Source organism: Heterocephalus glaber, unplaced genomic scaffold (assembly GCF_053883595.1).
Source record: "Heterocephalus glaber isolate CG9 unplaced genomic scaffold, H.glaber_assembly_v1.0 deba00001472, whole genome shotgun sequence".
Lineage (NCBI taxonomy): Eukaryota > Metazoa > Chordata > Mammalia > Rodentia > Bathyergidae > Heterocephalus > Heterocephalus glaber.
Window position 1 is genome coordinate 25,873,660 of NW_028258315.1, and position 24,485 is coordinate 25,898,144.

Consider the following 24,485-nt stretch of genomic DNA (forward strand, 5'->3'; position numbering starts at 1 on the left):
TGAAAAACATTAAAGGCTGCCCTCAAACTTGTGGTGATCCTCCTGCCTCAGCTCCCAAATTCTGGCATTGCAAGCATGTGCCACCACATTCAGCACAGTTAATATTTAGTATTAAAGAAAGCTTAAACTGTTTCATGAATGAGTTTAGATTACCCTTTTTTTTTGGTACTGGGAATTGCACATACTTAGGTAAGCATTCTGCTGGAGCTATATTCCTAGCCCTTTTTATTTTTATTTTGAGACAGGGTCTCATGAAATTGCCCAGGTTGGCCTCAAGCTCCTGATCTTCTTGCCTCAGCCTGCTGAGTAGCTGGGATTACAAGTGTGTGCCACCAGTTTGATTACCTCTTTAACTGGAAAAGGTAGCCAGCAAATTATGTAATGTTGATTTTTTTTTTTTTTTTGGGTCTTGAGGGAGATAAAAAGGAAACCTGAGGGCTGGGGATTTAGCTCAGTGGCTCTAGTGCCTGGCTCGAAAGCGTAAGGTCCTGAGTTCGATCCCAGGTACCAAAAAAAAAGGAGACTTGATAGGAATTTCATCAAAGGTTTTTGACTGAAAGTGATTTTATTTTATTTATTTATTTTTTTGGTACCAGGGATCAATCTCGGGTCCTTGCGCTTGCGAGGCAGGCGGCACAACCACTCAGCTAAATCCCCGGCCTTGAAAGTGATTTTAAAATCTCTTAAATCAGATCAGAAGTATGAACTTCATTTTCTTTTTTCTGTCTTTTTTTTTTTTTTTTTTGAGATAAGGTCTCCCCATATAGTTCAGGCTGGCCTTAAATTCAGTGTATAGCCCAGGCTAACCTCAAATTCATGATGATCCTCCTGCCTCAGTTCATGAATGGTGGAATTACAGGCATGCACCACTATGGCTACCCGGACTTCAGAGCAGTATTTTGAAATACCACAGGAATAGCTAATTGGAATAAAAACTACTAACAAGCACATAGTATATTGACAGGCCAAATAGATTAAGTAACTTGGTGCCTACAGTCACATGAATAGTGGGTGTTAGAGTTAGATTTGAACTGAGATGTGCCTGATTTAAAGGCTGGCTGTCATACCACAGGGCTACCTTCAGGTGTGTATGGACAGAGGAGAAGAGAGTAGGTGATTTGCAGATGGTCCTCGAGAGCTCTGAATAATCCTTTGAAGTGTGGGAGGAAGATACATGTCTCTTCAAGCAATCATATTTTCTACATTTTTATTTTTATATATGTTTATAGTTACAAAAATAAGTATTTACTATAAATTACACTTTTGGGTGTAAATTTGAAAAGGATTTTTTTTTTTTTTTTTGCAGTACAGGGGATCGAACTCAGGATCTTGTCTTTGCAGGCCAAGTCCGGTGCCACTGAGCTAAATCCCTGACCCCTTTTTTTTTAGTTTTTTGAGACAGGGTTTTGCTATGTAGTCCAGGTTAGCCTTGAACTTACTATGTAGCCCAGGCTGGCCTTGGACTCATGGCTGTTCTCCTGAATCAGCCTCCTGAGTGCTGGGATTATAGACCGTGGAAAAGATTTTTTTTTAAGGTTGATTCCTGAGTTATGCTTGTAAATTGTTTATGGCAAGTAGCTTTATTGGTAGTATTCAGAACCCTTAGAAAATGACTACTTCTCAGAAGTGTCTTCCAGGTGTAACTAGCTTTTGGGTTTTGAGTCTATTGCAGGATCCTACCTCTTTAATTTACTGGGGATGAGAAGTTTCTGCCTACTTGGCCCAGCTGCCAGTTCTTTGGCACTGGCCTGTAGGTTTTTTTCTTTTCTTTTTTTTTTTTTTGAAGACCCTTGGGGAATCTCAGTCTTGGTGTACCAGGAGGAACAACTGATTAGCACAACTATGTCACCGTGGCTAGAGTAGTACAATCAACAATAACAATAGATTAAATACAGCCTAGAAAATGACAAATTGTAGTCCTTAATATGGCTTTTTTACCTTTAGGGGAGAAGATTTAAAGGGTTGGGGGTAAAAAGCAAATAGAAGAGGAAGAGGTCAGAAGCAAGGCTGGAGGACAGACTTTAGGAAACTGGTGAAGAAGACAGGTGGGAAAGAGAAAAGGAAAAAATAAAAATAACAACAAAAAAATAGAAACTGTGTTCAATCAAGAAAAAACTAAAAAAAGAACTAGAAAAGAGGAAAAAGAGAGAAAAGAAAAAAAGATAAAAAAACCCAAAATGTCCAATTCAAGATGTGTCTCTGCTGTCACTGTTAGACAATGTGGGCAAATGGAGTCCAGAGCCAAATTGATTCATCCCAGCAAGCTAGCTGCAGCTTCACGGTGGGGTAGTGGATAGTCCCAGCCAGCCTGCCCCTTGAGTTCCTCTGAAGTTCAGAACGGTTTCTGGCTATGAAGCTGGAACTGGATTCTTTGCACCTACAACAGTTTATACGTCTCCTGCTGGCTTGAACTCCACTTCCTGACCTCCTGCTGGCTTGAACTTAGCACCCAAACTGAGGCACCAGAAGGCACTAGATGGAGTCCGCCCGCAGCTGTTCTGAGTTCCAAACTCAGTTGTCCCCTCTCCAGATGGCTACCAGCCTATCACCCTCTCCTGGGTGAGGTGTGAATCCGGATTACTCACCGGCTGCTGCAGTCTGGTTAGTCCACTGCTCTGTTCCACTGGTGCATTTCTTTGTGGAGGTCTCTGGGGTCATCAGTAGTCACTGTGAGTCTGCAGTTTTGGCCTGCCATTCCCTCTTGGAGAGTCCAGGCTCTGGGAGAGAGAGCGCTGCTTGGGACCTCTCTCTTTGTTAGCCTCTCTCTTCACTCTCCCTGTGGACTTCAGTTCTTGCCTCAGATCCTTCCTGGGTCTCAGGGACCTACTTCCCTCTTCCTTCTCCTCTTTGTGCTGCTATATTCCAGTGTAAGGACACCAGAGCTCAGAGAAGCTCTTTCTCTGCTGCTTGCCACTCCACCATCTTCCCAGAAGTTTTCCATGGAAAAGATTTTTATTGATGCAATATAGTGAAAAATCTGGAGTCTCCTGGTACCACATTGACATCCAAGGACTTGATATATTTGCTGAAGTTTTCCAGTGTGGTTTTGAAAGTCCTAGCAAGCGCCTACTTCAGTGGAAATAACAGTGCCTGTCTCATGGGGCTACTGATACCTTAGCATTCTGGGCTGGCTTTTATTCTCAGATGCCATAAGGCTGGGAGCAGGTCTCTCAGTATACCAGTGAATTTTAGGAATCTGCCTGGCTCTCGTTTCTAGTGTCTGTAAGTTTTAGAACTTTGAGAGCAGAAGACAGTGGGTCTGCTGTGTAGTAAGTAACCAGCAGCATTTGCTTTCCTTTTTATAGAGGGTACTTTTTTTACCAGAAAAAGTATGTTTGACTATAAAAATGTATGTTGGACCTCAGAGTCATGACCCAAGGGCCACTGCCTGTTCATCTGGTAACATCTGAGCTTAGTTACAGATTGAAACCTTACAAAGCCTGGCATTCTTTTTTCTTGGGTTTTTGAGCCAGGGTCTCACTATGTAGTTCAGGCTGGACTTGAACTCACTGTGTAGCCCAGGCTGGTTTTGAATTCGCAGTGATCTTTCTGCCTCAGCTTCCCAAGTGCTGGTAAAGCCCAACTTTTTAAAAATGGCTACCAAATTTACAAAGGCACTAATTCTTTTCAGAATTGATGTTAGCAGGAGATAGATGTGTGAAGGAATTAAAACAGGCACTTTACCTTTTAATGCACTACACATCATGCAGATATAATCTGGGCATTTCTTATAATGCGGGAGAAAAGCAAGTTGATTGATTCTGTTGTACTTTGTTGTGTATATGCGAGTTTGGTGTAATATGAGTTTTCTTTTTTTTCTTAACACTTAGATGATAAATGAGAGAATATCTGAATTCTCTCTCTCTGGATCCGAAAGAAACATGTGTGCTCTCCTGAACTGCTGCCAGGGCATTCTCTCAACACCTGCCCTGGTTGTCATCTACACGGCCAAACAGGAGCTGTTGGTGGCTTTGCTGAGTCACCTTTGCTGGTCAGCCTGCAGGCAACCAGAAAGTGCAGTGACAGCCCAGCTATTTGAGGTCATTCACCTGGCCCTTAGCCATTATCTCTCTATCCAGCAACAACAGGCCAACCCCCGACGTGTCTTTGTGGATGTGACTGGACACCTGCTACAGCCCTGCCTGGTCCTGAGGCACTTGCTCTCTGGGGGCACATGGACACAGGGCCAGCTGCGGCAGGTGCTAAGCCGAGATGTTAGGAGTCAAATTGAGGCCATGCTTCGAGGTGGAGTTTTTCGGCCTGATATGCTCTCATCCTACAAAGAGGAACTCTTGGACCAGCAGCAAAGTGACTCAAAGATGGGGACTATGAAGAGTCTTCTTGCTCCTCTAGACACTGTGGCTACCAGGCTGATAGGTGCTGATTTCTGCAAGCCATGCCTTCATTCCTCTGTGGTGGCCAGCTCAGTGGCCCTGCTGTATAGGCTCTTTCTGGATTCTTACCTTAAGGATGGAAACCAGTTTCTCTGCTTTAAGGCTCTAGCCAGGCTGTTTGGCTGCCTTCGAATGTTACACCTACAGGAAGATCAGCTGAAAGCCCTGTCCATATCAGATTGGACCACAGAGCTCCTGGTTGTGGAGCAGCTGCTAAATTTTGTGGCCAGCAACAACATCTACAATGTGGCTGCTGACAGGATCCGGCATGAGGAGGCACAGTTCCACTTCTACCGGCACTTGGCTGAGCTGCTGATAAACCACTCACAGGCATCTGTGCCAGCCTGGTTCCGCTGCCTCAAGACTTTGATGTCTCTAAATCATTTGATTCTGGAGCCAGACCTGGATGACCTATTGTCTTCGGCTTGGATTGATGCAGAAATAATGGAGTTTCGAACCAAGAAAGCCCAGGAGGTGCTTATTGACACCCTCTTCCAGACATATGCCAAGCTCCGACAGTTGCCACGGTTGTTTGAGGAAGTTTTGAGGGTGATCTGCTGTCCAGCTGCTGAGACACTGAGGCAGCCTATGCTGACTTCAGGCCCCTCCACAGTGCTCTGTGCCTGCCTCCTGGAGCTACCACCGAATCAGATCCTGGACACCTGGTCCCTTGTGTTGGAGAAGTTCCAGTCTGTAGTCCTGCCCTGGTTGCAGAGTGATCTTGACATGGCCCTAAAGTCTCTCTCCCTGAGCTCGCTGCTGCACTGCATCATGTTCAATATGCGGAGTCTAGACAGCAGCACACCAGTGCCCATTATCAGGCGGATGCAATGTGTAATGGAGAGGATGCTGGGAGATCTTGTGAAGCCCCTGCTGGCCCTTCTCCCTGGCTCCCCAGGTCCAGAGCCTGAGCTGTGGGTGCAGAAGGTGAGTGACTCTGCACTTCTACTCTCTTACACCTGGATGCAGGTGGATGCCATGCTCAGTTTGAACTGTGGTCAGTATCACTCTGTGGCTGAGGACCTGACCAAGGATGCTCTGAAGGTCTCAAACCTCCCTTCATTGCTCCCAGGTTTGGAAGCACAGCATTGGAAGAAGGTCGAGCAGTTTATAGCTCAGTCCAACTCTCTCAGTAGGTATTGCTTAAAACAGCTCTACCTGCAGAAAGTTAAAAGAACTTTACTGCAGGCTAGTCCCCTGTCAGAAGAAGCCCTCCACACTCTGAGGTATGATGCTGCCTACATCCTTGGTTCTGTCAAAGACAGCTTGAGTCAGAAGACAGTGGCTTCCTGGGACGGGCAGGTGGGGACAGTGTGTGCATCCACATACCCTATAGCACACTGGCACTTGATTGTGTCCAACCTCACAATTTTAATACCCTACCTATGTCTGGATGATGTAAGGTATGTGGCCAGTGTCCTGTTAAGAACTTTATCAACAAGCAAAGCCCAGGAAGGCGCAGCAGATGAAAAGCCTTATATCACACTTGAGAAAGTATCCACAGCCCTCCTTCATAGCCCACTCTTTCCAGAGATGCAGTCCCTCCATTCTGCCTTCCTGATGTGCATAGTTGCAAGATGTTCTAGCATTCTGTGCTCTGGTGACCAGGGTCTTCTCAGTCAACAACTACCTTGGCTCTTTGAAAAGGACTGCACAGTTGTGGCTCATTGGGAAACCAGATTTGCAAAAGTTGGACCTGAAGGTGTAGAACCAAGAAGAGAAATTGCCCAGAGCTTACTCTCCCTGGTCAAGAGTGACTTTCTCATCCATTTGGAGGAAGAGCAGCTAGAAAGCCTTCTGGGACTTTTGCAAGTTATTTCTACTCTACACCTGGACAGCCTCTTACCACCCTATCATGTGCATTATTTTCTCTTGTTGTTGTCCATGGCTGTTATCACAGTGGGGTGCTCCTGCCCCTCTTTGAGCCTCCAGTTCTTGGTGACTTGCTACCGGCTTCTTAGCTGCCTGCAGAGGGGAAAGAGTGCTCGCTCTGTGTTCAGGGTCCTGTATGTTAGTGATGTATTTGAGATCGTGCTGACCTCACTGCTGCAAGGCAGTATTAGACTCCTTATTAAGGTAGATGATCCCATGTGGCTGCATCTCCTCCAAGTGGTGGGGACATTTTTGGAGCAGCTGATGCAGATGCTCATCCAGATAAAGCTGAGTTTGGTGCTCAATTTTGGGAAAATCACTGCCTTCCTCTCAAGGTGCAAATTGTACACTGAGGCAGCTTCTAGCAAGCAATTGGAAAACCAGATTCCTCTGAGCAGCCAACTACTTTTGGTGGCCCTAACCAAATTGTGCCAAGTCTTGGGGCCTTTTGTCAGAGAGCGGAGGCAGCCACATGAGGCACCAGCGGCACTGCCCAAGCTGCTACAGCAGGCCTTGCTGCAAATGAGTGCTGCACTGCAGCTGTGTTCCACGTCAGGAGCTGGGGGCCGCCACCTGCCCTCAGCCTTCCTCTCGGCTGTCACCACACTCTTAGAAGTAGACCTGAGTCAGCACCGCAGGGACAGAGTGGCTGAGATTGCCCAGGTGACAGACAGAACACCGCTGTCCCACGTGGCCCTCTACCAGGACGTTTACACTCAACTGCTGTCGGAGTTGCCAGCCCTTGCAGGGAATGCTCAGTCTTTCCAGGCAGCCTTGCGGTTCTTAACTCTGTTCTTTTTAGCCCCAGAGGTCCATCCCAAGAAGGGCTCTGTTTTTACCTCCATGTTTCATTCTGTGAGAAGAGTTCTTACAGGTAAGATGTTTCCTTCTGAGCTGATTCTGGGCTACAGGGCTTAGGTCATTAGAGCTCCAATGCTGGCAAATTGAGTTATCACGCCTTGCCTTCTGGATAGGAAGTAACACCTAGTGTGTGACACCTGGTGCCACACCAGGACAGTGGGAAGCTTGCCCTCCAGTCCTGGTGCTGGGACTTGATATTCTGTCTGCATCCTGGGCACATGTGAGCAGTCACCTTTGCAGCTCTCTGGCTGTACCCTGGCTACAGCCTCTGGGCTCACTCCTGGACTCGTCAGTGCTTGTCTGCTCTGGAGAGTATCCTGTCTGCAGGTCTGGTTCTAAACAAAACCTGCTCTCTTCTGTCTCTAGCCTTAGTCACCAGTGTCTTGGACAGTTCTCTTGGGTAGTCGCAGCTCCTGTAGGCTCTTCTGGGTCAGGTCTTCAGTGCACAGGTTGATTCTAAAAAGGTGTGAAATCTATCAACTTAAATCAGATGACTTAATTTCTAGGGAGCCTCCTACAGTTACTTGAGGCAGAACTGTACCCTTCCATCCTCACCACAGTGAGGTGCTAGTGTTTTAGTTGGGTGTCACCCTGCTAGGTCAACTAACTAGGACCAAAGGTGCAGCAGTGAGAGAGTGAATGTCTTTCTGCCCAAGGAGATGACCTCTGCAGTCCCCTAGGTTAAAGGTTGTTGGGTTATTATGCAGCCATGGAAATGATAATTATCAAAACTGTTAAATAATGTCTAAAAAAATATGTATTAGTGTTAGGCAAAACCCACAATATAAATGTGTGTGTATGTGTATACATGTGTATGTGGTACTAGAGATTGAACCCAGGACCTTCACACTGAACTACATCTCTTAATTTTTTTGAGACAGGGTCTTGCTAAGTTACTAACTTGCCCAGGTTGGGCTTGACCTTGTGATCCTCCTGCTTCAGCCTCTTAAGAGTGCTGGGATTACAAGTGTATGGCACCATGTTCAATTTACAATATAAAATAATTATAAGTAATTAAAATATACACGCAGCCAGGGATTTAGCTTAGTGGTTCCGTTGCCTGCCTTGCAAGCGCAAAGACCTGAGTTCGATCCCCAGTACCAAAAAAATAAAAATAAAAAATAAAATATACATGCATGTGTACAAGAGCTAGAAACATGCAGAAATTAAAATGGTTGTATTAAGACATTGTAATTGTTGCTGTGTTCTTATTTTATACTCTGTTTTTTGAAACAGGAGCTCACTCTAATTCAGGCTGGCCTTGATCTGTGTAGCCTAGGCTGGCCTCGAACTTGTGGCCTTCCTACCTCAGCCTCCTGAGTGTTGGGATTACAAGTGTGCACCACTGTACCCGGCTATCTTGTACTATTTTAATACTATATTTTAATAATAGATTAGTACTCTTTTCTAGGGTGTAATTTAAATTAAGCCTGGGATAGATCAATATTTTTGAATGTCTATTCAGAGCCTTACTCTAAAAAATGACTATGTTTAATAATATAATAAAAGATCATTAAGATTTGTTACCCTTATTAGTGTATAAAAATAAAATACACTTCTGTTAGCCTCCAAAGGAGACAAAGGTGAATAGAGCCGATGTCTTCTCTGTATCAAGACAGCATGCACCATGGCTGGCATTTTGTTTAGTTTTAGGGATTTCTTTTTTTTTGTTGTTACTGGGGATCGAACTCGGGTCCTTGCACTTGCCCAGCAGGTGGTGAAACCGGTGAGCTAAATCTCCGGCCCTATTTTTAGGGACTTCTAAGAGGTGTGGGTAAGAGTCAGGACAGACCCTGGGGAGATGATGAGGCTGGGGAGTCACGTGCCGAGCTCTGCTTTCCACGGAGAAGCCCTGAGGGTTAATGGCCCTTGAGAAAGTGAAGCCACCTGGTCTATTTGGGTCAACGCCAGACCTGAGTGTGTGGCCTGAACAAGGCTGCGTTGTCCCCGTCAGCGACCTTCCTGTCTGGCTGGATTGTGGATGAACTAGAAAGACTGCGTGACATTCCAGCTTCTCCTGTCAGTGACTCTTTCAGGCAGCAGTGCTCTGTTTCCTACTGGGGGCTGAAACCGAGTCTCTTATTCAGACTAGTACAGTGTTTGAAGTGACCATCTGTTAACAGCAGCTGGCAGTTTAAAGCTCTGGCTGCTCTGCCCCTTTATTAAAGAGTGCTGTGTCCCCCTCAGTGCCAGCTTTGCTATGCAGAGGCAGTCCTTAAGCCCTAACTGACCCCAGGGACAGAGCCTTCACCATAGTGAGGCCAGTGTGCTGCCCCATCCCCTTGGTGCAGCCCTCTTGTTACTGGATGGGGGGAGAGGGGTTTTGTCGCCATCTTTCCGCGTCCTTGGTGCCCTGAATAAGATATACAGAAAAAGGCACCAAAGCTGTGCATTTATTAAAGGTGGAAAGAGGTATGCTTTACAGGGTGAGAGTGGGCTGGTGAAAAGGCTCACAGTGGTCCCAAGGATAAGGGGAAAGAGACCTTTTGTATCCAGAATAACTGGATTGACTACTTCCTCATGCAGGAACATTGGGACATTTTGTCCTATCAAAAACTCAGCTGGCCTTAACTGGGTATGGTGGCCACATGCCTATAATCCCAGTATTCAGGAGGCTGAGGCAGAAGGATCACTGCAAGTTCGAGGCCAACCTGGGTTATACAGCAAGCTCCTGTCTCAAAAAACAAAACAGAAAAACTCAGTTGGCCTCATGCATAATCTGTCCTATCCAAAAATTTGGTTTCTTGCCAGATGTAAATGGTCAGAAACAACATCTTTTGATTAGCTGTGCACAATGCAAATGAATTGAAAATAGCACTTTTCTGATTGGTCCAAAGTGCTCAGAAGCTGTAAGCCTGACATCATTTTGGGTCCTGTATTCTTTCATGTCCTCCTTTTTTTTTTTGGTACTGAGGATCAAACTCGAGACCTTGTGCTTATGAGGCAGGCGGCAGAACCACTGAGCTAAATCCCTGGCCCTTGCATGTCCTCTTTTTAGGAAACAATCTTGCTCAACCAGTTAATTGTGAGTTTTTAATGATCTTTGACATATTCTTTGATATTTATGATCTTTGACATATTCTTCCCAGTTGCTCCTTTGCCCCAGCCCAGTCTACCTCACTTTTACTCCTGAACTGTCAGACTCCATACAGGGAAGTGCTGGAGAGGTGGACAGTCTGGAGTATGTGCCCAATGAGGAGTGGCCCAAGGTGTGGGGGTGGTGTGAGAGGTGGGGGGCATATAAAGGTAGCCTGGAAGAACTGAGGGGTGGCCACACAGGTGACCATGTGGAGGTTCCTGTGACTTTGGGTGGTGCAAAAGTGGGTTTTGGTTGCAAAAAGGGTTTTGGCTTGCCAGCTTGAGCTGTGAAGAATGCTTTCTGACAGTGGAACAGACAACTCTGTTGGCCCCCTCTGTGCATACCATTGTCTTGCTTGGAGGTCTGAGCTGCTGACTGGGCCTAGCTGAGTAACAGACACCCACACAGATCACAAGAAGAGAGCAGGGAATGCCAGAGATCAGCCAGGATGTGGGACTGGGTTGAGAGGTGTGTGCAGCCAGGTGTGTACATCTGTGAAAGTGACATTGGGAAGCCGTCCATGGAAGGCTCTCGCTGTAAGCTCTGTGTCTTTTCTTGTTTGCCAACCTCAGGAGTTGGTGCTGTTTTGCCCATTTCACTGATGAAGGAATTGAGGCTGAAGGAGGCCATGAGTCTAGGGTCTTAACCACTTGTGAGAGACTTAGTCCTACACCTTCATCTCTCAGAGCTTTTGGCCCCTGCCTTCAATACTATGCTCAGAAGTAGTGAGCACTCACAGGAAGTGAAAGGTACTCTGGGTAGAATGAACCACCATGGAAGGATAAACTGGGCTCAGTGGTAGAGGACCTTGGATGCCTTGGCTTTAGGCTTTATGATGAGACCGTGGCCAGAGCACTGGGGTTGCTAGGAAACACTTAGATGATTCTACAGACGGTCCTTAAAATACAGGGTGGTTTTGATTTTTTTCAACATTCTTCTCTGTTTAAAAATACTGCCCCATTTCTGTACCCTTTTGGATTCTATAAAAGAAATAGAAAGGTGCAAAGTTGCATTCGTCTGTCTGCGTGGCCCAGATCTTGCTGTTCCTGAGTGTGGTTGTCATTTGTGCATGTACATGTGCATTGCAAGTGTGTGTGCATTGTGTGTGTGTGTGTGCACACCATGCACAGGTGCATCTGTGTTTGTGTGCATATGCATATGCATGGTACCTGCCCTAAGTGTGTACCTCACTTTTTCACATGCTTCACAAAGTCTACTTTTTTAAGATCATACTGACTCCTTTTTTAAAAAAATTAACTTTATTGGTACATTTTAGATGTATATAATGATAACATTCATCATAGAGAATTTATACTTCTTAATTCTTTTTTTTCCTATTTCCCTCCCCTCCCTTCAACCCCTCTTTCCCTCATTTATTTATTTGGTACCACGGATCGAACTCGGGTCCTTGCGCTTGCGCAGCAGGCGGTGAAATCCCTGAGCTAAATCCCCGGCCCCCCTCATTTATTTTTTTAAGCAAAACATTTATTGGTACATTTTAGAAATACATAATGATAACACTCATCATAGGGACTTTACACCTGTACATGATATATTCTCTCCTTTTTTTCCCAGTCCCTCTCCCCTCAAGCCCCCTCCCCACCCTATATACAAAAGCTGTTTCCATTTATTCCTTTTATTTTTACTTTTTGTTTTGTCCCTTCCTTTCCCCCTCCCTTGTTCACCTTCTCATTTGAACATTTTCTACTTCCCAATATCCACTATGCATTTTAGTCCTTATTTCCACTTTCAGTTTCTCACACCAGAGAAACAATGCAGTATTTAAGCATGTGTGTCCAGTTTATTTCACTTAAGAATATTGGTCTCAAGGTGCATCCCTTTAGCTATAAATGTCTCAAGCTTATCTATCTTCATGTCTGAGTAGTACTTCAGTGTATACAAAAAAATCTTTATCCATTTGTCAGTTGATGGGCATTTGGGCTGTTTCCAAGATGTAGCTATTACAAATTATGCCTTTATAAACATGGGTGTGCATATATCACTGTTACTCCCCTCCTTATTTACAAAAGCTGTGTTTCTATTTTTTCCTTCTATTCCCTTTTTTCTCCCCCCAACCCCAGATCTCCTTCACATTTGAACATTTTCTTCCTATTTCACAGTATCTGTTACACATTTTGTTCCTTATTTACCCTTTGGGTTTCTCACACCAGAGAAACAATGCAGTATTTAAGTGTGTGATTTATTTCACTGAAGAGAATGATCTCAAGGTGCATTTTTGAATGGCTGTGTGGTGCATACTGTCTCAACACGTAGCCCTTTTGCCATACCCTCAGTGTGTCCCTTGTCTGTTACATTGTAATAGTCTTGGTCTCTTTCCCCTCAGTTCCTGAAGTTTCTGCCCAGATCATTCAGGATTTGGAGCCTGGGTTGGGAGCCCTCTTTGCTCAGATGCTGGAGGCTGGGACAACAGAAGACTTGGCACTGGTGATGCAGTCTGTGCTTCAGGGGCTGGATGTTGGCTGTGCATGGAGGGCAGACCTGCAGGCGAGTAGCTTCTTTTCCCCATGTAGGGGCCCAGGGCAGCATCTGCTCCGTGTCATCCCTAAAACTAAACAAATTCATACCAAGGGAATAGAGGCAAAGTGGGAGCTATGGAAGGAGCTGGCTGTGTGTAGCCTGACTTGGAGCAGGATTATAAATGTGTTCTTATTACATGAGATGCTAAGTATTGCACAGTCACAATATTGACTCCCACAAAAGTTGAATCCTGTTCTTCCACCACACTTTGAAAACTTGAACTGGATTTGGTTGCACAGCTGCAGGCCAGTGTTTGAGTACCGTTGGGGCGCACAAGCCCGAGTTTCCATGTAGTTCCTCAGAAAGCCTGTGTGGCCTTGCTGTGGGGAGTGCCTGAAGCCATAGACTCTGGTTCGTGTCTTTTTTTGAATCATAGTCTCATTATATAGTTCAGGCTGGCCTTGAACTCACTGTGTAGCCCTGGCTGGTCTTGAACTAGTGGTGATCCTCCTGCCTCAGCCTCTTGAGTGCTGGGATTATGGATGTGCGCCACTACACCTGGCTTAAATGTCTTTTCACCTCTTGGTCACAATGACACCCTGGGGCTGGACTTTGATTTGGGTGGGAGGAGAGCAGGAGACAGTGGTTGGGAATCCATGCTCAGTGTTGGCCCAGGTGTTTGTTGATGAGGTGCTTAGTAAAAGACTGTCCCTGCCCACTTGCCCTCTGGTTTAAAGTCGTCACCTGCAATCATACCACCTATCTAGCGTCTCATTCTAGCCCTTCTTTTGTTTGTGAGCACATATAGTTCTTGCTCAGTGAAGTGACAGCATCCTCTGCAGGGCATCTTGGCAAGGTGGGATCAGTGATTAGACTCCTTGTGAGTGCACTGAGCGGGTCCATTCACACATTTGATTAGGTGAGGCACTCTTGAAAAGCCTTGCTGTCCAGAGCTTAGCTCTTCTTCACTATGTCCCTGATTGCGTGCTGATGTGAAGGTGCCACTTGCCCTCAGGACTCAGTCTTGATTGGCTTTGTCCCTGTCCCCAACCTCAGGGCTCCAGGGCTCTGATCTTTCACCAGCACCAGTGAGTGGCCGATCCATCCCTGGAGTTCTCCTAAGGAGGGCTTCCTATTCCTGCTGTTAAAATTTCCCCTTTTGTTTCAGGCTGTTTTGTCTGCTGTTAGGTTGCTCAAGCTGCTACTGAGCTGCCCACTCAGTGGAGAGAAAGCGAGTTTGTTGTGGCGTGCGTGCCCCCAGATTGTCACAGCTCTGACGGTGAGTGGCTTCTGGGGATGTGCCTTCCAGCTCGTCCTCTGTCTTGTGTAAAGACAAAGGCCAGTGTTTGGGTTCTGCTGTTCTCCTGTATAGGGCAGAGTGTTTCTGGGACTGCTTCCTGGGGTGGCTGTTAGCAGGATACCCACATTGTGTGTCCTGTCTGCACACAGTGGTGCCAGCTGGCAGCCATGGCATGGAGATGGTGCGAAGGGATGTTGCAGTGCTAGCAAGCCTTAGGCAGATGGCGGTAAGAGGAACAAGGTGATAGGTGAAGCTGCCATGGAAGCTGTGTTATTGGAGGAGTGAGGAGGAATCTTGGGGTTTCCTGTCCCCACAAAATGCTACAGTTAGCTTGATGCATTTAATTATTCGGAGGCGCATGCACATGTGCGTGTGTGTGTGTGTGTGTGTGTGTGTGTGTGTGATACAGTGAGGAGAGAATACTCTATAGAATGCGATAGTAATGTTGCAGGTAGGTTATTGTTACTATCCTACCCATGTGTTGAATTTTGTGTCTCGTAACCCCTTGATTTTGTTTCACTAGAACATAAATCTGGTTGAGAATGGGCTGGTCTGAGTGTTCCACCCTCTGGTGAGCCTGACCTGAACATTCTCACCATGGATGTAAAGGAGCAGTGTCTTACTTTACTCTTGTCCCCAGCCTGGTTCTGGCTTTTGCTGACTGAGAGAATTGCCATGGATCAGTATGTTCCCAGAGCAAAAGGGTCTGAAGAATGGATTTCATACTCTTATTTTCAGTTTCCCTTCTGTGTCATTTTCCTAAGAATCTTCCTCAGTGACTGAAGTGTCATTTATCCCCATTATCCCCATCTGAAGGAGCTGCTGAGTCGGGTGGGGCCATGCTGGTGTCCAAGTCTCATAAGTAGTCCCAGGGGTGATGGGACGCAGTAGGCCATGCTGCTGTGTACCAGGCTAGACTCTACCACGGGTGTAGCAAGTGGTCGGCTCAGCCAGAACACCCTGCAGGGAGATGGGGACTGTCAAGACTCCAGGACCCAAAAGGCTCCCTGGGGTGCTTAGGGTTAGAAAGAGCCCCCAAGTGTATTCTGCCAGGTGACCTAGGTACGCCTTTTGCTGTCTTTTGTCTTGAGTTTGTTATTTTTGTTTTCTGGAATAGTAATTATCTTTAACTAGATCTGATTTATAAGAAACTTAACCAGTGATGTTTAGTTATAGACACATGAGACTAATGATCTTCTTAGGGGGAATACAGTTATGTTTGTCTGATGTGCAGTTTCTTGTGAGAAAATGGATGTGTCAGATTCTTTACAGAAAATTGCTTCTCTTTGTGACTGATGAATCCAACAAAAAAAATGGGGCTGAAGTGGCCAAGTCCATAGTGAGGTTTGGATGCTGGCCTCCTGTCTTTACCTGTTCTTGGGCCACAGCAGTTTGTTTGGAGCAGGGATAGTCTTACCTCTGACACCCTGAGCTCAGGGCTGTGTTCGCTCTCTGAGAATCTTCTTCATTGTCTTTTTTGGCTCACCTTGCACTGTAGCTGCAGAACCGAGAGGCTTGTGAGGAGCAGCCTGTGGCCCTTGCACGAGTCATACCTATTCTCGATGTCTTGGCTGCTCTGCTACGGCAGGGGGAGGACACCATCAACAACCCCCACCATGTCAGCCTGGCCTTCAGCATCCTGCTGACCGTCCCCCTGGACCATCTGAGGCCACCAGAGTATGGCAGTGTCTTCTCAAGGATGCACAACATTCTCTTCTCTGTGCTGCAGTGTCACCCCAAGGTGAGGGGAAGAAGTCCCTGAGGAGGGTACCTCAGCCTTCAGAATAGCAGTGCAGTGCTTTACTGTTGCAGGATAATAAAAATAATGATTTGCTAGGCAGACTTTTTTTGTTCAATAATTTCCAGGACCAAAATGATTTCTCCAGCACAAAATGCTTGACCTTCACTCTGGGCCATTTTAAGTTCTGATACTTTGAATGGTGTTTGCGTACTAACACTCAAAGAGGCTTAGTATGCAGGTGGCAGCATCAGGTCCAAGTTGATATGAACACCCAGCGATCCTCGAAGACATTCCTGAGGGGAAGGTGAGGAGGCCAGCAGAGCTGGAAGCCTAGCAGAATGCTCAGCAGCAGGTGTTGTGCTGAGCATGTCACATATTTTAACTTCCTTAGTCCTCATGACAGCATTTTGTTACCCTCAATTTGAGATGAGAAAACTGAGGTAAGCACACACAAAAGCTAAATGATTTGTCCATGTCTCGTAAGGAACCGCCATGGAGCCAGGAATTCTGGCCCCAGATTTATGTGATTTTCATGAATACAGTGGCAAAGGATTAAGAGAGATTTTGGGGAATATGTGATGATACTCCGGAATACTTTCATAAAAATAACCTCTTTCTAAACATGATGCAGAAAGTCAGTAATTTGACATGAAGGATGTGGTATGATGCTATCAAGAATTGTTTTGGATTAATTAAACCAAAGAGAACAGTCGCAGCACTTGCTGAGATATAACTCAGTGGTAGAGGGCTCACCTAGCATGACTTTGATCCCCAGCACCACAGGGAGAGAGAGGGAGAGAGAAACCAACACTTGATGGCCATTTGTTCCTTCTGAGAGTTGGAGCAGCACTATGAAGTAGGCTATGTAGTGGTGTCTTTATTGTCCATCACAATGACCACTGGCCTCATTGCTTGGCCACATGGGGTGTTGCCAGGATGACTAGAGACTGGCTATTGAACTCTTGACTAATGTAAAGTGAAGTAGTCACATGGAGTTATGGCTGCTCAGTTGGACATTGTGTGGTTACGAACCTGACTTGAGGTAAATGAATATTAAAGAAGCATGTTTTGTCATTTTAGTCTCATTTTTAAAGTCTTAAGCAGACTTTTTCATCACTATTAAGAAATGCTGTCCCCATTTGAAGTAAATTTGTTTAGGTAATCTTTCTAGTACCAATTCTGCTTGCATAAGTTGGTTACTGTCATTGCTTTATGATTTATTTCTATGCACTTCCAGGGTGGATTAGAACCAGCTTAGAGGAAAGCACAGATCCATCCAGTTCTAAAGCAGGGTTGCCCCATGGGTTATAGAAATTGTACAGTGGTGGTAAAACTGGCATGTGTGCCACACTGGGCTTTTTGTGTCATTTAAAACTCTAAAAGGTTTCTCATCACTGCCCTAACCCAAGTTTTTAAAGCAAGAGTTAAAGAGCCAGTGCTGGATGGGTGAGCAATCACCAGAAAATGAGGTGAGAGGAGCCTGCCCTGGGCAGCCACATGCTGGGCAGCCATGAGCACACCGGTTCTGTGCCCTGCTGGGCAAGGTGAAGAAGGAAACAGACAAAATTGAATATTGCTTGCACACTTTTATATTTTTTATCTGTTACTTCTTTCAGGTTGTGCTGAAGGCCCTCCCATCTTTCCTGAACTGTTTCAATAGACTGGTGTTTTCAGTGATGCATGAAGGACGGCAGAAAGACAAAGGTAAGGCAGAGTCACAGTATCAGATGCACAGTTTGAATGTGTTAATCAGGCAGTGTCTCTGAAAATGTCACAAGTATCACTGAAAACAAAGCAACTCAGTTGAGTTTTTAAATAAGAGAAATGTTCATATCATCAAATCATTTATTTTTTTGGTACTGGGAATTGAACTCAGGACCTTGCGCTTCTGAGGCAGGCATAGCGCCACTGAGCTAAATCCCTGGCCCTCAAGATCATTTTAAAAAAAATTTCAAGCTGTCATATTTTGCTGTATTCAAAACAGTGGGTGCATCTGACATCTCTAAACCTTTTCTGAAAAAAAAATCAAGATTTAGGAAATTTTTATTGAACACAGCATATATAAGGATATAAAGATGACTACAACCACATTGTCTCCCTTTAGGAGTTTATGGATAGTGGGAAAATATCTATTTTTTTTTTTTTTGCTACCGGGGATCAAACTCTGGTCCCTGCGGTTGCGCAGCAGGCAGTGAAACCACTGAGCTAAATCACTGGCCCAATAGTGGGGAAATAAAAGGAAGAAGTATTACAGAGCTTTCTTATTTTAGAGGGTGAGGCCCAGTACCTTGCTATTAGCAAAGTCATGACCTTGGCTTGGTTGTGTTTGTTTACTAGAGGGACACAGGCATTGCCAGATGGCAGAAACAGATACTATGTACACAAGTCATTACTCTACTTTGAAGTCTCTTGATTCTTGTTTTAAATTTTTTAAGATCTCGTTTGTACATATTGTATGAAAGTGAGACTTTTCCATTGCTCACTTTTGTAATTGTTGTGCCACTCAAGTGCCAAGCATGAGAGTCGGGCGCCTAAGAGATTCCTGGGACCTGTGGAAGAGGGCAGCATGCCTATGGGATGCACTAGGCTCACAGATGAAGTTACGAGTTGATTTGGAGTGTGTCAGGGAAGACGTGTGACGTGGTAGTCAGCATGACCAGGAATATATGAGTCAGCCTCCACTTCTTCCTGCCTTGTGCTTTCTGCTGTGGTATTGGAAAATTCCTTTAGTCAATCATCTTGGCAAAAGCAAAGAGAGGCTCGTGAGCATGGACTGCAGCTCCCCAGTTACTTTGCCTGGCTGGGGACCAGGCAGTGGCACAGTGACATGTGTTGCTTTCTCCCACAAGTGGCAAGAGTATGTTGACTCAGTACTCTTAGCATGTGTTGACTGAGTGTGCATCTGCTGAGGAACAGGGCTGGGAAATAAGTTCCCTGTCTTGGGCCAGCCTTAGCCTGTTCCCTGTTGAGGTCTCTGATCTCACCCAAGACCTAAGGACATGGTCTGAGAGAGATATTGGCCTGGACAGGAGGTGGACAGGCCTGGCCTTGGCCTTGCTGAGCAGTGTGAGGTGGCCTGGCTATGTGCTGCCTTAGGCTTGTCCTTTGTCACCTGTCCTGAGGCAACACAGGCGCACATGTCCCATTCTCCCTGTGCTGTACTTATTCATCCCAGCCAGTCATTTCTGCCTGCCAAGACTGTTCTGTGGTGGACTCCACCCAGCAGGACTTTTAACTGTTTTGTTCTTTATTTTTAAAATTGATTCCCTTTTTATTGGCATCGAATGCTCTCATTTTAATGATCATATGTGAAGTTGGTGGCCACAGCAGCTAATGCTGGTTACTGATTTGTGAACAGTGTGTGTTGAGCAGCCTGAGAAGAGAAGGAACAGCATGCCTTAGACAAGGAAGTGCATTCCTTCATAGCAGGGAGTGGCCTTCAAAATGCCTCACAGGTGTTAACCACTTAGTGTGATAGAGATTGCACCAATATAGAACTATATCCATAAAGGATGTTTGTGTACTTACCCAAGGTCTGCAAAAAATGTACAGCATCTCTCAAATATCATCAGGTTTATTAAGGTATAACAAACGTACAACAAGTGATGCCTGTTTAGAGTGTACAGTTTAATGATTTCTGACAGCTAAGAGCACATGTGAAGCAACACCACAGTCACAGCCCAAGAGATTTCTGTCAGGAAGTCCCCAGCCTCTTTGCAATTGGGCCCAACCCCAGGCAGCCAGTGGTCTGCTTTTCATCACTGGATTTGCTTGTGTCTTCTAGACTTACAAAAGTAGGCCTTCTGGGGTGCCGAGTGAAGAAGGGAAGACACTCTGGCCTTGTCAGGAATCCCCCAGTTACCCCATCTGAGATCAGGCTAAGTTCTTAGGAGGCCCACACAAATCCTTTCTGAAATTTTCCAAGACACAGACATAATTTGGGTGTCTTAAATGATGTCATAAACCATTGTTACCCAGGTGTGTGTTAGCTAGGTGTGGTAGTGCACTCTTGTAGTCCCAGCGTTTGGGAGGCTGAGGTAGGATTGTTGTGAGTTCCAGGTCAGCCTAGGCTACATGATGAGTTCAAGGCCAGCCTGAACTACATAGAGACTCTGTCTCAAAAAACAAAACCAAACCATTGTTTTTCTTTTAAATAATTTTCCATTTTAACCTACTTATAGAAATCCATCTCCTTTTCTTTCTTTTTTAGAAAACTATCTGGTTTTTTTTTTGTGATACCGGGGATCGAACTCAGGTCCTTGCACTTGCGCAGCAGGCGGCAAAACCACTGAGCTAAATCCCCAGCCTGAAAACTATCTTCTTTTAAGATAAAATAGCAGGGCTTGCTTAGCATGTACCATATTCAATCCGTAGCACTGCAAAAACAAGCAACAACTAAAAAAAAACCTAGTAGCAATCTTAGATTTTATCCTGAAAATTTTAATTATTTAGTTGGACCCGTAAAAATCTCGAACTCTTGAGTATTTTAAGTGTTCTTCCCTTTTCTATGTCAACAACTATGTGGATGTGATGTTTTTTCTTATTCTGTCTGCAAAGCAAGCCAATTAAAGGTCGAGAAAAAGTGGAAGGCTTGTCTATTTACATTAAAGGTATAAGACAAGAGAGACACTGCAGTGCTTGTGAGCTAACCAGCTGGGGACATTTGCCCTCTGCAGGGAGCACTGACGACCTGCCCGTGGTCCTCGAGTGTGCACGCCTGGTGGAGAGGATGTACAGCCACATTGCCATACGAGCTGAAGAGTTTGCTGTGTTTTCCCCCTTTATGGTGGCCCAGTATGTAACAGAGGCACAGAAGGTACAATCTAGGGTTTTCTTTCAGTCTTTGAGCATGGCTTTGGAAGCAAAATGGCGAGTGACCTTGGACCTGTAGCCCTCTCTGTCCTGTCCTTGGTGAAGTGTGCAAACAGTGTCCTGTGGGGCTGTGGTCATGACTGAATGAGGCCATGTGAAGGCTCAGGAGAACCCCACAAACAAGCTCAGGACTTCTTAGTTTTCTCTGGCTCCAGAACAGACTCCTGTCCTGAGTAATCTGATGGGGAGGTGATACATCACCCAGGGCCGAGAACAAGAGGTCTGGGCCAGGCTGATGGAAGCAAAAAAGGGACCTGGGTCTCAGCCTGGGTCCCCTTGTCATCAGGAACACATGGGTCTGTTGTTTGTGAGACTCAGTGGCTCTCAGACACTCAAAGCAGGAGGCAAGTGGAGATGCAGGTGACTTGTTCACATTGAATTTTGTCCAAATTACTCTAGCTTTTTGTCTTAAAAGATCTGGATTATAAATTCGTCATTTAAGAGTTATTTCACTTTGAGATGTCCAAATCTGTTTTCAAAATGTGGTAGGCTGCTGGTGCTGCTACAGGGTTCGAAATTTGAGCTATGTGAACATTGACTTTAATGTGAATATCAGCATGGAAGACAGTGAGTTCAGATAGAACCATGGGTAGAGAGTCTGTTTGCTTTTGTCTGTTTACGTTGCTTTCTACTTGTCTGTGGAAAAGCCTCTCTGCTGTTGCAATCCTGGTAGGCACAGTGGTGAGGCCTCTGGTGAACCTGTCTGGGTAGAGGTGACAGCCTTTCTCCAGGGACATTTGGCTGAATGGACTTCCTTAGAACACCTTCCTCCCTGTTTTAGGCTAGTCTGTAACTGCTGACTACTTTTCCAGGCCATTGGCCCTGCTGACCTTGGCCAGTGGAGTTGCCTTTTGGGTGGGTGATTGGCCATGCAGGAATAGCCTGGACATATGAGTGCACAGCTGGGTCATCAATTGCCACTGCGGTGAGAGGCATGGAGCATAAGAAGACCCTTCAAATTGTCCTTTGAGTGACATGTGGACTTGGAGTTTGATTTCCTTGCAGTTGTTTAGCATTTTTATAGAATCTTGTTTTGTTTTGAGACAGGGTCTCAGTTTGTAGTGCAAGCTGACCTTGAACTCACCACGTAGACCACACTGGCCTCAAACTTGCAGTGATCCTCCTGCCTTTGCCTCCCAAGTGCTGGGATTACAGGCCTGTGCCACCATGCCTGGCTGCATTTTTATAAAATCTTGACATTTCCCAAGCACTGGAATCATTAATATGTAAGCATTTGATGAAAGAAAAGCTGGCATTATTTTCTCTTTTACTGAAGAAACATAGTAATATCACTTCACTAAGGGCTAAAGAGTGAAGCAATAATTGAAACCTTTAAGTCACTATTATTCTGAGATTTACTTTATGAAAAGGCTGTTGCCTAGCCTCATAATTCATGTCTAATTTATGCTTATTTTTTACATTTTAATTTTTAATCTTGAAAGCCAAAGGCCTTGAGAATTATCTAAGCCCATAGCATCCCAGAATTTACTGGCAACAGTTTTATGTCTTATCTTTTGTTTTTTAATTTAGTAATAGAGAAAATACTCCATATGCGTTAGAGGCATCTACTGAGAGAGCCATAAATCTTTCCATACCAGCATGTTTGGGTTTAATTAAATGTTAGATAGCAAGTGCTAGTAAGTAGATCTGCCTTTCTCTCTTTGTGCTTCTGCAGCGTGGGTATTGGTGGGAGGTGGGAAAGTAGTCAGCAGTTATAGTCTAGCTAAGCAGCTGGAGTCTGTGGGGCCCCGCTGCGGGTGATGAGTCCCAGTGGAAATGTGTGAGGCCATCACAGTCACTTTCATCTTCTCTTTGACCCCTAGGTCAAATTTAGATTTATTGCTACTTTAGGGAAAGTAGTTTATACTGCTCAGCTGTCCAAGGAGATTTTAAGCTACTTAGAGGTGTTTTCATTGATTGGCCAGTGATCTTTGTGTCATGAGAATTGACTTTTCCTTGTCTTAGAAATAAGCACCTGAAACCCAGAGATCTGGAGTGGTCATGTCGTTCTCATGCTACTGGCTTCTGTGCAAGGCATGCGGGTCAGTGTGCCCAGCTGTTCTCACAGGGTTCTGCCTTCCTTCCCAGGTGACCTTGTACCCAGCTGTGAAAGACCTGGTGCAGGAGGGCATTTACCTCATCCTGGACTTGTGCACTGAGCCTGATATTCAGTTCCTTCGGGCCTCGCTGCAGCCTGGAGCGAGAGACATCTTTAAGGAGCTGCACAGTGACTACCTCAAGTACCACAAGGCTAAGCAGGAAGGAGAGAGAAGATACACCGCCTAGATGGGCTGCAGGAGCACCACTACTGAGGAGCTGTGCAGTGTCTACCCAACATACCATAAGGCTGAGCAGGCTGAGAGGGAAGATACCGTCTAGCCGGGCTATAGAAACACATCAGGGCCACTTTCCAAGACTTGGCATTGCGGTGAGAGCCTTGGAGGGTGAAGACCTCAGATGCTGTGATGCACAGAGCTGACCCATGTGGAAAGCCCTTTGGAGCTTGTGTATTTCTATAGCATATTTTCCTCACTATTCCCTAATGTATCTTTTTTAGTAATCATTTTTTTTTAGGGCGCTAGGGATTGAGCCAAGGACCTTGTGCCTCCTGAGCATATGCTTTACCCCTTGTGCTACACCCCTGGCCCTAGTATATCTTTTTATAAGTAATTATGAATTAGAATTCTGAAACTGGACCCTGGAATGAGAATTGTTGGCTCTTGTAACTGCCCTGTGTAGCTCTTGGCCTGGGTCAGTGGGCTGGTGTCCCTCTCTTCTGGCTAAGAACAATATAGAACTTGGCATTTTGCTTCCAGTCTGCAATTAAATCCTACTTAAATACCTCTGACCTTTAAATTCTCAAGGAACACAAGAGGCATTCTCAAGATGCTGCGTTTTTGCCTTTGCTGTGAGACTCTCTGATGGCGCTGGAGGCAGCTCCCTGGCTCTGGGGCAGCTGAATGCTCTGGGCAGGTGGATGCTCCTGGCAGTGGTGCTGGTGCACCTGCCTGCTCACCTGCTTCAGTCTATGAAGCTTGTTTTGGAATTTTTTTTTCTTGGTTTTAAGATATAATTTTAATCATTTATTTTTATTACCTAAGCAATGTATTTTAATCGTAGCAAACCTGAGAAAATAAAAATTAAAGGGAAAATTTTCAGGAACTGCTCGTGTTGCCCCCTTCCCAGATGACCTTTGCTTTCACTTGGAGTGTCTCATTTGGGGTTGTTGGCTGTGCAGGTGTGGATGTACAGGTGTGTGTGCACATAATGAGCAGAATCAATCAAGATGCATTTTTTATAAAGTTATCTCACATTTCCCTGTGTAAGACAGTATATCAGTAACATCTTTGGGTCAGTAAAGACACTTGGTATATATTTTTAATGCTGCTCAGTAGTTCTGTGAGTAGACATAGCTGTTTGATTTAATAAGTGCCCCATGATTAGAGATTGGATTCTTCCCCAGTTCCCTTTTTATAGATGGTGCCTGTTGTTTCCCTAAGATTAATTCCCGTGAATTGTGTTGTCAGAAAACTGAATCCATTTTAGTAACTTAATATAAATGCTGCCAATTGCTTTCTATAAAGTGCACTAATTTATTTCCCTACTAGTGAACCAACTTCAACATTATTGATTTTTGTTTGTTTTGTTTTCTTGATAGGAGAGAGATGCCATTTTGTTCTGAATTTCTTTAATTTTACTAAATGATTATGCATTTTTGCATTCACCATTTTATTATGTAAATTATGTAATTATTGTCTATTTCTCACTTGAGATGTTTGCTTTTTCTCATTATTGTCTGTGGGATTTATGTAGGAGTTTCTTGATGTCCCCTTTTCAGTCAATATGAAGACTTCATTTTTTTAATTAGTACATATTTGCAGTACATAA

General features: G+C 45.0%; 1 protein-coding gene across 7 annotated transcripts in view; it reads left to right on the top strand.

Annotated features, from left to right (window-relative positions):
- Positions 1-23,759, top strand: part of Urb2 (URB2 ribosome biogenesis homolog) — a 28,889-nt gene extending 5,130 nt beyond the window's left edge. For 3 of the 7 annotated variants that reach the window (XM_021266425.2, XM_004854683.4, XM_021266429.2), the window contains 7 exons: positions 3,831-7,140; positions 12,551-12,711; positions 13,853-13,963; positions 15,483-15,725; positions 17,342-17,429; positions 20,402-20,541; positions 22,686-23,759. In XM_021266425.2, coding sequence (XP_021122084.2) covers positions 3,831-7,140; positions 12,551-12,711; positions 13,853-13,963; positions 15,483-15,725; positions 17,342-17,429; positions 20,402-20,541; positions 22,686-22,883 — 4,251 coding nt within the window. In that variant the 3' untranslated portion in view covers positions 22,884-23,759. Of the gene's footprint in view, positions 1-245; positions 363-2,386; positions 2,602-3,830; positions 7,141-12,550; positions 12,712-13,852; positions 13,964-15,482; positions 15,726-17,341; positions 17,430-20,401; positions 20,542-22,685 lie in introns of all 7 variants that reach the window. The other 4 variants (XM_087181882.1, XM_013075816.3, XM_013075817.3 and 1 more) reach the window with 4 other exon arrangements.
- Positions 23,760-24,485: the final 726 nt, after the last annotated feature.